A 13,950-nucleotide genomic window follows, 5' to 3' on the forward strand; every position below is an offset into this window, starting at 1 on the left:
AACCAGCTTGTACAGTGCCTTGTTGACATCTTGGGTTCATGGCTTCGTAGGGTCTGCGCCACACTCGATCCCTACCACCAGCACTTGCTCATATGAGCTGCCCATGGTTTTCCAGTCGTTTAGCGTCCAACCCAGGAGAGGTGATGCCGTGCTGTTAGCAAAGGCACTCGCGTTGGTCGTCTGTTTCCATAACCCATTGACATCAAATTTCGCAGCATTGTCCTAACGTATACGTTCATCGTACGTCCCACATTGATATCCGCTGTTATTTCAAGCTATGTTGCTTGTCTGTTAGCACTGACAATTGTACGCAATCGCCCCTGCTCTCGGTCGTTAAGTGAAGGCTGTGGCCATTGCGTTGTCCATGGTGAGAGGTAATGACTGAATTTTGGTATTCTCGGCGCACTCTTGACGTTGTGGATTTCAGAATATTGAATTCCCTAACAATTTCCGAAATGGAATGTAACATGCGTCTAGCTCTAACTGCCACTCCGCGTTGAGAGTGTTGTATTCTCTTTAGCCGCTTTCGTGTCGTCTCTTTGTCTCTGTAGAGCTGTACCATGGGAAGCAAGGAGAGGGTGTTGGGTGGTGGCCGGTATCCTCGTTCTATAACATAAACTGCACGCAGTTAATAACTGGGTTCTTTATCCATCAACAAAGAGCTACTTAAATTTCCATGTGCTGTGGTACAAGCTCTCTTCTGTATAGTCACGTATCCTCAATGCTGTTCAAGTTGAAGTCTGCTATGTTCACTATAAAGTTGCTATGTGCTGCCTATCTCCGTGCTAGAGGCTAAGTCTGCGGCTCCCTCTTTGCGACACGCTGGAACTCCACGACGTACAAACTAACTGGCGTAGCTGGAACGATCTAACTGACGAACTAACTGGCTAACTAACTGGCTAACTGGCCCTCCGGTCCGCGGCAGCGATCCTAAATACTGGCGGCTGATAGTGCGTTGGTGATGCATTTCCAGCGAGTTTTGTCGTTGGCCTCTATCGAAACTCTCGTAAACTCTATGCAACCTGGTATGCTGGCCCCAGCGTACGCCAGTACAGAGAGTGTGTTAATTCCCGTCTTGCGGCCATAATTGGCCATAATCACGTCAAAAACGTTTTCACACGAATCACCTGAGCACAAATGACTGCTCCGCCATTGCACTGTCCTTTTATACCTTGTGTAAGCGATACCATCGCCATCTATACATATGCACATCGCTATCCCATGACTTATGTCTCCTCAGTGGAAGAGCGTACGGCATTGTGGGCCGGGAGTCCCTCATTCGGGGAAGTTCTGCCGCCGAGGGCAAGTTCTTATTGCATTCGACGCCACATTGGGCGATTTGCGCGTCGGAGATGGTGATGAAATTATGACGAGGACAACACAACACCCAGTCCATGAGCAGAGAAAATCTCTTGCTCCATCCGGGAATCGAACCCGAGCCCCTTGGCATGGCATTCCGCCGCAGACCTTTCAGCTAACGGGCACGGACGCCTCAGTGGAAGAGCTCATCGTGTTCACAAAGTATTTTATAAAAACTTTGTTGTTCTTTAAAAAAATTGTAGCTTATCGTGCTTCTCTATGAAGTGCGTCAATGCGTCGTTCTTTTTAAGAGAACACTGTCTTCGTGTCTATCGTTTATAAGTAGACACGATTTTTCGTCGTTTATATAACGAGAACATTACGTCGACTCGGGTGTCTGAGCATGAATTCACTCAAGGTCTTGTAAACAGATTAGTTGCTGTAGTAAAAGCCGTTCAAAATGTTGTCCCTTCTAAAAGAAAGATGAGAGTTTAACGGGCAGTCGACGTTAAGGTCATCAGAAGCTGTATTGGATTGGGAAAGGACGGGCAATAACATCCGCCATGTCCATTTCCACAGGAATCACACAGTTATTTGCGGTGTATGAGTGAGGGAAAGCACGGAATAACTAAATCCATGTGGCCGGACGGTGATTCAAAATCCCGCTCTTTCTTTATGTGAGTCCGGTGTGCGACCTTGTTCGGTCCGACATCTCTTACGGGGGAATATGACGCCATTCCGATTTCGCGGAAAGCAGGAGAAAAAGTGATGGCGCTGTTTCAGGGAATTGTGCACGTTGATTTTTTTTTATAATCTGCGTCACGGCAGTGTCCCGGAACCAGTTATGCTGATTGGTTCAGGGTGCCGCGTAAAATATGGGCGAAGGAAAGAATGAAAGAATACCAGGAAGACTTCTCCCGAGTGGCCGCACCGGTGCTTTCCACACGTGTGACGGTGGGTCCGACGTGGCCGTGGAATTTGGATACGGTAACAGCACACAACCTTTCTCACTGCAGTAATTTATCGAAAGTACAGCTAGCTCACTGCTACAGTCTTGCAGGTAATCCGTTGCCAGAGGCCTGTCGACTTTCATACTACGCGCTGTAAAGCTTGTGCGGTTCTATAGAATACACCGAGCCTACTACATCTACATACGTAACTTCGCAAGCCACCTTCGCGTCGGGATTGGTTAACGGTAAACCGAGAAGTCGTGGTTCCGAATGCCAGTCGAACCACAGAAATTTTTCAAACTGTCTGTAACCCAGTCTTCACCTCTTGTGATGCGAAGATTCATCACGAACGACATGTGATTCAGATTCCAAGCTAAAGTTGACTCTATCGACTTTCCATGAGACGTCACATTGACACTCAAAGCTGCTATGTGAATCATTTCTTCTGGGAACCTTGGTAATGTTTATCTTGGTGGCACGGAGAAAGGGCAAGTGCGTGGAATATAATGGGTGAATCATAAAAATGACGCGGCGTCAGGGAATGCCCCCAACCGCAGTGTTCTCGGAAGTACGTCTTTATCCTTAGTACCCTCACTTTTCTGTTTGTAAGAATTCCTAGGTTCGCCGTTTCCCAGAGTATTGTGGTAGTTTTCCTAGTAGCCTTGGTCCCTTAAGATTGTGCCGGCCGGTGTGGCCGTGCGGTTAAAGGCGCTTCAGTCTGGAACCGCGTGGCCGCTACGGTCACAGGTTCGAATCCTGCCTCGGGCATGGATGTGTGTGATGTCCTTAGGTTAGTTAGGTTTACTTAGTTCTAAGTTCTAGGGGACTGATGACCTCAGATGTTAAGTCCCGTAGTGCTCAGAGCCATTTGAGCCCTTAAGATTGTAAACGTATTACCTGTACGTTAGGTGTGTTGTATATCTATCGGGCGTTACCTCACTTCGATCACTTTCTCTGCGTATGCTATCAGTGTCTTACTAGACTACCCTGGAAACCAGAAGCGGTCAACCGCCTGGAAATTGAATGAGGCTACATAAAGTGCCGCTTAATTTACGGAATACTTTTGTTGTACATGGTTACCCGTCCGTCACTTCAAAATAAACAGTACTTATAGCAAACAAAAACATATCAAACACCGCTTCAGTACTCCGTTGAGCTTATATAAAATATTTTTCTATTATTTATACACAATATTCGCACTTCTCAGTAAAAACACGAAACTCCTGCCTTTGACCATGATGAACATTCTACTGAGCACAAAATATCAACAATAATTGTATAGATTTTTTATGTTATGCTTGTAAACTGTACTTGCGTCAGATTACCTTCAAAATCAAATGGCTCTGAGCACTATTCGACTTAACTTCTGAGGTCATCAGTCGCCTAGAACTTAGAACTAATTAAACCTAACTAAGCTAAGGACATCACACACATCCACGCCCAAGGCAGGATTCGAACCTGCGACCGTAGCGGTCGCCATGTTCCAGACTGTAGCGCCTAGAACCGCACGGCCACTCCGGCCGGCCAGATTACCTTCTGTGGTTACATAAAAGTGCAGTAGACAGTCAGTTAATTTTATTATTTATTAAATTCAATTGATGTTTTGTAAGGACATAAAATACACCAGGGGGTTACACTGAACGATGTGAGAGAAGTAGTCGCCTCCCAGTTTCTCTCTCACATATTCACTGAAGTTTCTTTCCCTACCAGCACTACCAGTACTACCGGTAATCGTATCTGCGTCATTTATTTACTGTAGCCCTACCAAAACTACCGAACCCTAGTTTTGGTAGCGCGCGCAACTCCACTAATGAAGTACAAACTTTTCCCTGGGACTCAGTCTTCAGACGACACCACAGAAGCACTGAAATTCTGTTTCCTTCGAAAAAAAGGAAAAAAAACAACGCACGGCGTAGGAAGCAAGGAGGCTATAAAAAGCAGATTACCGCAAAAACCACTTTTCTGCGCCAATCTGCATCTTATAGAGCCTCCCTATATTCACTTTCAACGTCTATGTCAAACATAGGCCCTAATCTGAGGGAGAAATTTCTACAAAACACCGGACGAGAAGAGATTCGAAGCGTTTGAGATGTGGTATTACCAAAAAACTCTAAAATTGATTTGAGTGAAAAAAGCAGAATTTTCCACATCCTCAGCCTTGAGAGTAATACGAGGGCTATCCGCAAAGTTAGGTCCGATTGGTTGCGAAACGAAAACCAGAGTGAAAGTCAAAAATGTTTTATTTTCAACAGTCAGCTACACCTTGCAACTACTTCGTTACATACTAGCCATAGTAGCATTGTACCAACTTTCCAATAACCTCGCCATAAAAGGCAGATGCCTACGCTTTCTGCGAATTCTCTACGTTGAACTGCAACTTGTTGTCTCTGCGAAAATGTTATCTTCATAGCCAGCAGTCGTATGAGAAGAGATGAAAATCAGAGGGAGCCAAGTCAGGACTGTATGACGCGTGATTGAAAACGCTGTTGAAGCGACGTAGTTGCCCCTGCAGTGTGCTGCCGACAATTGTGATAAAGACTGAAATGCATGACAGTTACGTTCTGTCGGCTGCCTGAAATCAGGCGAAATCTCTAAGCAGGCACTCATACTTGACGGAAGACACTATTTTCTAGGCAACTTTACGCGCTGACTGTGCGTTCAGAACTGAAAAGAGCGTCCTGAAAAACCGACGGGCATACTTAAGACACTGCAGAACACATCTACCGAAGCTACATCGGATTTGCACTGTGGTTCCCAATTTGCAATCGATCGGACCTTACTTACCAAACATCTCGTACACAGAAAACTTTTTTTTTTGATTCATCAGTCTTCTGGCTGGATTGATGCGGCCCGCCACGAATTCCTCTCCTGTGCCAACCTCTTCATCTCAGAGCAGAAAATTGCAACCTACGTCATCAATTATTTGCTGGATATATTCCAATCTCTGTCTTCCTCTACAGTTTGTGCCCTCTACAGCTCCCTCTAGTACCAGGGAAGTCATTCCCTCATATCTTAACAGATGTCTTATCATCCCATCCCTTCTCCTTACGGTGTTTTCCGAACATTCCTTTCCTCTCCGATTCTGCGCAGAATCTCCTCATTCCTTACCTTATCAGTCCACTTAATTTTCAACGTTCATCTGTAGCACCACATATCAAACGCATCGATTCTCTTCTGTTCCGGTTTTCCCACAGCCCATGTTTCACTACCATACAATGCTGTACTCCAGGTGTACATTCTCAGAAATTTCTTCCCCAAATTAAGGCCTATGTTTGCTAGTAATAGACTTCTTTTGGCCAGAAATGCCCTTTTTGCCACTACTAGTCTGCATTTGATGTCCTCCTTGCTCCATCCGGCATTGGTTTTTTGCTACCCAGGTAGTAGAATTCCTTAACTTCATCTACTTTGTGACCATCAATCCTGATGTTACGTTTTTCCCTGCTCTCATTTCTGCTCCTTTCATTACTTTCATCTTTCTTCAATTTGGTATCAGTCCATATTCTGTACTCATTAGACTGTTCATTCCATTCAGCAGATCATGTAATTCTTCTTCACTTTCACTCAGAACAGCAATGTCATCAGCGAATCGTATCATTGGTACCCTTTCACTTGAATTTTAATTCCACTCCTAAACCTTTCTTTTAATTCCATCATTGATTCTTCGACGTATACATTGAACAGTAGGAGCGAAACACTACATCCCTGTCTTACCCCCTTTTTAATTCGAGCACTTCGTTCTTGGTCGTCCACTCTTATTATTTCCTCTTGGCTCTTGTACGTGTTGTATATTACCCGTCTCTCCCCATAGTTTACCCCTATTTTTCTCAGAATTTCGAACATGTTGCACCATTTTACATTGTCTAACGCTTTTGCTAGGTCGACAAATCCTATGAATGCGTTTTGATTTTTCTTTAGTCTTGCTTCCATTATCAACCGCAACGTCAGAATTGCCTCTCTCGTAATGATGTTTGGTTTTGTTGAGCGCTCAACTTCGCAGTCATCAGCGCCCATACAAAGTCCCAATTTTTCACACCGTCAAGTATTTTTACTCAGTCCAATTTTGCCACTCTCACGAACGATGATGCTGACGATGATGAATTGATAAGGACATCACAAACACCCAGTCCCCGGGCAGAGAAAATTCCCAATCCGGCCGGGAATCGAAGCCCGGACCAGAGACAGCAACGCTAACCACGCCTCTCTTCTGCCTTTTCCTTTTCTAAAGCCAAACTGATCGTCATCTAGCACATCCTCAGTTTTCTTGTATTCGTGTCAGAGACTTAGGTGCATGAGCTGTTAAGCTGATTGTATGATAATTCTCGCACTTGCCAGCTCTCGCAGTCTTCAGAATTATGTGGATGATATTATTCCGAAAGTCAGATGGAATGTCGCCAGACTCATACATTCTACATACCAACGTGAATAACCGTTTTGTTGCCACTCCCTCAATGATTTGAGAAATTCTGGTGGAATGTTATTTATCCCTTCTGCCTTATTTGATCTTAAGTCCTCCAAAGCTCTTTTAAATTCTGATTCTAATACCGGATACCCTATCGCTTCTAAATCGACTTCTGTTTCTTCTTTATCACATCCGACGAATCGTCCCCTTCGTAGAGGCTTCCACTGTATTCTTTCCACCTCTCCGCTCTCTCATCTGCATTTAACTGTAGAATTCCTGTTGCACTCTTAATAATACCACCCTTGCTTTTAATGTCATCGAAGGTTGTTTTGACTTTCCTGTACGCTGAGTCTGTCCTTCCGATAATCATTTTTTTTTCCGATTTCTTCACATTCTTTACATTTTTCATTCAGCCATTTCGTCTTAGCTTACCTGCGCTTCCTGTTTATTTCATTCCTCAGTGAAGTGTTTCTTTATTCCTGAGTTTCCTGGAACATGTTTGTACTTCCTTCTTTCACCAATCAACTGAAGTATTACTTCTGTGACCCATTGTACTTCGCAGTTACCTTCTATATACCTATGTTTTTTTTTCTTTCTACCTTCTGTGATGGCCCTTTTTAGATGTCCATTCCTCTTCAACTGTACTGTCTACTGAGCTATTCCTTATTGCTGTATCTACAGCCTTAGAGAACTTCAACCGTATCTCGTCATTCCTTGGTACCTCCATATCCCACTTCTTTGCGTATCGGTTCTTCTTAAGGTAAACTTCAGCCTACTTTTCGTCAGTACTATATTGTGATTTGAGTCTATTTCTGATCCTGGGTACGCCTTACAATCCAGCATCTGATTTCGGAATCACTGTCTGATGATGATGTAATCTAACTGAAATCTTCCCGTAACACCCAGCCTTTTGCCACTATACCTCCTCTTCTTTTCATTCTTGAACAGAGAATTAGATATTACTAGCTCAAATTTATTACAGAACTCAATTAGTCTTTCTGCTCTCTCATTCCTTGTCCCAAGCCCATATTCTGCTGTAACCTTTTCTTGTACTTCTTCCCCTACAACTGCATTCCACTCCCCCGTGATTACTAGATTTTCATCTCTCTTTACGTACAGTGTTACCCTTTCAACATCCTCATATATTTTCTCTCTCTCTCCATCTTCGGCTTGCGACGTAGGCATGTATACCTGAAATATCGTTGTCGGTGTTGGTTTGCCGTCAATTCTAATACGGACGACCATATCACTGGACTGTTCACAGTAACACACTCTCTGCTCTATCTTCATGTTCATAACGAATCCTACTCCCGTTATACCATTTTCTGTTGCTGTTGATATTACCCCATATTCATCTGACCAGAAATCCTTGTCTTATTTCCATTTCTCTTCACTGACCCCTCGTACATCTAGATTGAGCCTTTGCATTTCTCTTTTCAGATTATTACTTGCCCTACCGCGTTCAAGCTTCTGACATTCAACGCCCCGACTCGTAGAACGTTATCCTCTCGTTGATTATTCAGCGTTTTCTTGTGGTCACCTTCCCCTTGGCAGTCCCTCTCGGAGATCCAAATGGGGGACTATTCCGGAATCTTTTGCGAATGGAGAGATCACCATGACACTTATTCCGTTACAAGCGACATATCATGTGGATACACGTTGTGTCTTTAATACAATGGTTTCCGTTGCCTTCTACATCCTTATGCCGTTGATCATTGCTGATTCTTCCGCCTTTAGGGACAATTTCCCACCCCTAGGACAAGATAGGCCCCTGACATCTGTCCGCTCCTCTGTTCTCTTGACAAGGCTGTTGGCAGAATGAGGGTGACTTTTTATACCGTAAGTCTTCGGCCGCCAATGATGAATATTTATCAAAATTTAAGCAGCTGCGGGATTCGAACGCGGGACTGATAAAGTTTTTATTAGTAATCAAAGACGCTGCCCAGTTTTTTACCTCATTTTGTTAGTTATATTTGTTCTGGGCGGACGTCTCATGACGCTCGTTCAAATTCATCGTTGATCCATTAACTCAGGTTTTTTTTTTTTTTTTCATACAGAGGGCAGCCAACCCTCTGGCCGAACACGCTGAGCTACCGTGCCGGCGTGGCATAGTTCACTTACAATCCACGCCATTCAAAAATTCTTAGTCGTAAGAAATGAAGATTGATTAAATATACTCCTAGACCACGGGTAACAGTAACGGTATCATTCACTAGATAGTGGTGGGTCATGTGTTAAGACATTGGATATGACTTCAGTAGTGAGTCAAAGAGGGAAAAAATTGTAGGGGAATACAGAAGGTGGAATATATAGAACAAATAGAGGAGTAAATAGTGGCGTATTGCATCAGACCAGTTGGAAGATTAATTACTCAAAGAAAACAAAAATTCTCTGGCTGAAGAGCCGATGTGTTACCGCTGAGTGCGTGGCCCCAACCTATGTAGTGAGAGGGGAATTAATTAACAAAAAGAGAAAACAAAAGACCTTTGTATCTATAACATTCATCGTTCACTATCTTCTGATAAAAATATCAGAAACAATCCAACTACCTGTCACTACTTGGTTACGTCCTGGTCGCTGTGCATAAAAGTGACAGTAATCGAGTAGTACTTCGTTATGTTGGGAACTTATCTTTTGCTAGCGAACATACGTGGAAGATGGCGGTATGCGGGATTTATGTACTCGTCCACGTTCAAAAATGTTTCAAATGGCTCTGAGCACTATGGGACTTAACTTCTGAGGTCATCAGTCCCCTAGAATTTAGAACTACTTAAACCTAACTAACCTAAGGACAGCACACACATCCATGCCCGAGGCAGGATTCGAACCTGCGACCGTAGCGTCGCGCGGTTCCAGACTATAGCGCCTAGAATCGCTCGGCCACTCCTGCACTACCTAAGCTACATATTCTGAACCTGGGCCCCTTGTTGAAAAGAGAATAAATTATTCAAGGAACAATAACGATAGGTCTTCTTAGGAAAACACGAAACTCTCTTGGAATAAATTCTTCATTCATAGACAATGAATCTTCTCACTGAATAAAAAAGTGAATAAATAAGTAAAATAAACTTCCCCTCTTGCAACACAATAGAAGTTCTCTTGATCAATAAAGTAACATAACTTAATCTAATTACAAGGTACCTAATTAGTTCACCATTGTTCAACACATTACCATAGAAGAAGGGCAACTATAGTCAGTATTTGTAATTTGGGTTATGAAAACTTACAAAACATCTGAGAAGCAGTGCTCATACGAGATCGACTGGACAGTAGTTATTAAAGCGAAGGCCGCTCCTATAATTTATCAGACTATGAGACTCGGGTTGTAAATTCCAGTTTACCATAATGTTCGTGTTGCACAAATTTTAGCGTTTCCACTGTGCAGGAAGGTGACACTATTCTCTGCAATCAGTAAAGCTACATAAACGCTTAATATCATTTAGTAGATGAAAATAGCATGTAAGTAGTGTAAGAGAAAAAGCTGTGGCTTTCTTCGAAGTGAATGCTTTTTATATTCCTATCTCTGTGAATAGATTAACAGTAGCCTAAGTTGTTAGTATGCTTATATTGTAACAGAACGGTAAAATTCTGATGTTTCACTGCGTAAATATAAATCCATAGTATTCTGAGGTACAACTCAAGTCTTCTGGAAACTGATTATGGACGACGACTCCACTTAACGGACCAGGAAATTTACTTCCATTGTTTGCACCGTCTCGCCATTTGAAGAATTTTACATTGGTATGGAAAATTGAAAAATGTAACGGCATGTGTTGTAAAATAATAGTTAGAACGCTAAGAAACAAAGGGAGGAAACAATTCTAAAGCTGTAAAAGACTGTGGCTACAACAGCTGGATTATAAGCGTGGGTCCGCACTAACAATGACAAAAATGGATTCCAGAGTCTCAGAAATGCCATTTTATCGAGAGGTTGTGGGGGTGACAGAGAGAGACAGGGAAACAAATGAACACATTCGGCGGAGACTTGACATTTACAGCTTAAATGAAAAATCTTAGCATGGCATCAGAATTGGAGATCTGATACACAACGGGCGAGAGATGAACGTTTGCCAGAAGCGATTTATATGTATAAGTGCATCGTATAGGATTCCGTGGAGTGGACAGGCAAACAGAAGTTTAAAGATCTTATTCCTTATAATACAAATAAAAATAATTTAAAAAATTAAAATAATAAAATAAATATAATTCCTTATAATATAAATAAAAATAACATATTATGAAACTTCCTGGCAGATTAAAACTGTGTATCAGCGCACACTCCGCTGCAGAGTGAAAATCTCATTCTGGACACATCCCCCAGGCTGTGGCTAAGCCATGTCTCCGCAGTATCCTTTCTTTCAGGAGTGCTAGTTCTGCCTGGTTCGCAGGAGAGCTTCTGTAAAGTTTGGAAGGTAGGAGACGAGATACTGGCAGAACTAAAGCTGTGAGTAGCGGGCGTGAGTCGTGCTTCGGTAGCTCAGATGGTAGAGCACTTGCCCGCGAAAGGCAAAGGTCCCGAGTTCGAGTCTCGGTCGGACACATAGTTTTAATCTGCCAGGAAGTTTCATATCAGCGCACACTCCGCTGCAGAGTGAAAATCTCATTCTGATAACATATTATGTGTATAATACCTTTTCTTCTCTGTCACCACGTGTTTCTTTAGCACTTTTTTTTTATAAAGATACAGCTGGTTTTCTAATCTCTAACATAAATAACTGTACATCCCATTCGACCAAATAATTACTCAGTGATCATTAAACACTAATTTGTGCCTTCTGTCCCCCTTAATATCACAGTAACTGTCACTGTACACAACGCGGTTGTGTTTCCACAAATGAGCTGAGCATAGTAAGGTACAAAACTGAATTCTTGTTATAAATTACTGTAGTTATATGGATTATCCACGACATACGTGCTGCGTGAAACTGCAGATATTAAATCTGTGCCCGACGTTGGACTGTCTGCAATGTATGTCTTTTATCTGTTTCAGGAAATATGATGTCATCACAGTCCAGTTCTATCCTGGCGTTCATTTTAACGATCTTTACGTGTTATTCGGCAGCTTCCTACAAATTTATTCGAAAGGTAAGTGCCAATGTAGAATAACACAAAAGAAATGTACCGGGTCGTTGTAATTAAACTGACAATGTTCCAAGTGCAGCAGTGTGATCTTTATACATCGATACATCGCAGGACGCTGAAACTTTGTAAGATGCTCATTAATCGGTGCGATCATGGCGTATGCTGAAAAAACTAATAGTTCAGATTTCTGACTCCAGGTGAAAGTATGGCGCTGTAAGCCATCTGAATGCGCAACGTGTCCAGTTTTGACGTCAGTAAACTATTGTCACTTGGCGACAAGTGCTGATTTCTTTTGTAAAGTGATTATGGGTGTAAAGGGTTAAGAAGGTTGAACTTTTCCATATGAAACGTAGTAGCTATTAAGAAGAAAGACTGTGCACTCCAGGTAAAGTCGTTTTGTCAGAATGGCAGCAATAACAGCGCTACACTCCGGGAACAGCTGCGACTAGGCCCCATGTCAATAAATGTGCTTACGAATACGACCAAGAACACGGCAGATATGCCCCAACATCCCCCCCCCCCCTTCAGTACACCCCTTGCAATATGCCGATGACACCGCATTCCTCGCCCTCACTCCTACCCTCCAACGGTCCCAAGGCCTTCTCCAGAATCACCTTGACCTTTTTGCCGCATGGTGTAACCAGTGGCTCCTGAAAATCAATCCTTCCAAGACCCAGGCAATCATCGTAAGTCGTACCACTCGCTCCTTCCAGCTCCTGGATTTCTCCCTTACCGTCTGCACCCGTCCTGTCCGCCTCTCCCCCAACCTCACCTACCTTGCCCTCACCATTGACCGTCACCTCACCTGGATCCCTCATCTCCTCTCCATCCAATCCAGAGCCCACAACCGCCTCCGACTCCTCAAACTCCTCTCTGGCCGGACATGGGGTTTGCACCCCTCTACCATCCTCCACACCTACAAATCCTTAATCCGGCCCATCCTCTATTATGACAGTCCCACCTGGATATCTGTCCCCCCCAAATTCTATAAGTCCCTCCAGATCCTTGAGCGTCATGCACTCTGCCTCGCCTTCCGTATACACCTCCCATCCCCCACACGGATCCTCTATTACCTCATTCCTTTCCCCCATCTGCTCCTATTTCTCGAACATATCCGCATACTCTACACCTCCTGCCGCCTTGATCCCTCTCACCCCCTGGTTGCTCCTCTCCTCTCCCGTCCCCGCCCCCTGCCACGCCTTCACTATTGTGTCCCCCCTGCCCTCCATCTCTACACCCTTCATCTCCTTTCCCAAGGTGGCTTCCATCAACTCCCCCTCCCAGATGATACCCTCTCTCCCTCTATCTATCCCTCCTATAAACTCTGATCCTCACCCCATCCTTTCCCTGGGCTCCCTCTTCCCCCCCCCCTTCCATCCTGTTTTCTCCTTGCCAAACCTCTCCCTACCTCCCTTCTCCACCCCCCCCCCACGAGTCCTTTTGTTTTCCCCTCCTCTGCCTTCCCCACCCACTGTCACGTCTGTCCAGCACCCCCCACCCCTGTTATGGGTCCTCATCCCCCATCGGCTCCTTTCCCCCCTCCCACCCTTCGCTTTTCCTCTCCTTCCCCTCCCCCCTCTTTTATTTTCCCATCATCTGTCCAGTTTCCCCCCACCTGCCCTCGGCTGTGGTATGTAACATTTGCCATCTTTTTAGTGCAGTGTTCCAGTGAATGTTCAGTGTTGTTCATCTAAACCAGACTGTCGCCGTGTTTTTTAATTGTCTGTCTATTATTTTACCTGTCTGCTTCGTATGTATTCTATTCGCATCATCATCCTTTTGTTCTATGTTTTAAGTTCCACGATTTTTTCGCCATGTTACTATTTAAATCTCCGATTTTATCGCCTGTTTTTATTATTTATTCTCTTCATCTTTTTACAACAAAGTCTGTAGGCTGAAGAGCGGCATACTAAGCTGCTGCCAGCCCACCCCCTGGGGGGGGGGGGATCGAAATTCAATAAAAAAAAGAAAAAAACGACCAAGATATCAGAAGAAACAAGCGAATTGGGTGGTGCGTAGGGAGAGGGAGGCGACCAGTACCCATGGCAGTTGTCGAAGTTGCTGTACCTATAGCCGACCACGCAGGACATGCTGCAGCCAGTGCTCGAGCTATGTCACGGGTATTGTCTCTCTCCTGGTCTACAGTTCAAAAAATTTTGCGGCGCATTCTACACTCGTATCCCTACAAAATTCAGAATGTGCATCAACTGAGGCCCCAAG

The 13,950-nt window shown here is 44.0% G+C and overlaps 1 protein-coding gene across 1 annotated transcript in view; it reads left to right on the forward strand.

Moving 5' to 3' along the window:
- The window catches only part of LOC126416333 (uncharacterized), a 391,314-nt gene that overhangs the window by 154,441 nt on the left and 222,923 nt on the right, over window positions 1–13,950 (forward strand). Inside the window, exon 3 of the mRNA XM_050084000.1 lies at window positions 11,639–11,733. Within this exon, the coding sequence (XP_049939957.1) occupies window positions 11,644–11,733 (90 nt within the window). The 5' untranslated portion in view covers window positions 11,639–11,643. The remainder of the gene's footprint in view (window positions 1–11,638; window positions 11,734–13,950) is intronic.

This window comes from Schistocerca serialis, chromosome 8 (genome assembly GCF_023864345.2).
Source record: "Schistocerca serialis cubense isolate TAMUIC-IGC-003099 chromosome 8, iqSchSeri2.2, whole genome shotgun sequence".
Classification (NCBI taxonomy): Eukaryota; Metazoa; Arthropoda; class Insecta; order Orthoptera; family Acrididae; genus Schistocerca; species Schistocerca serialis.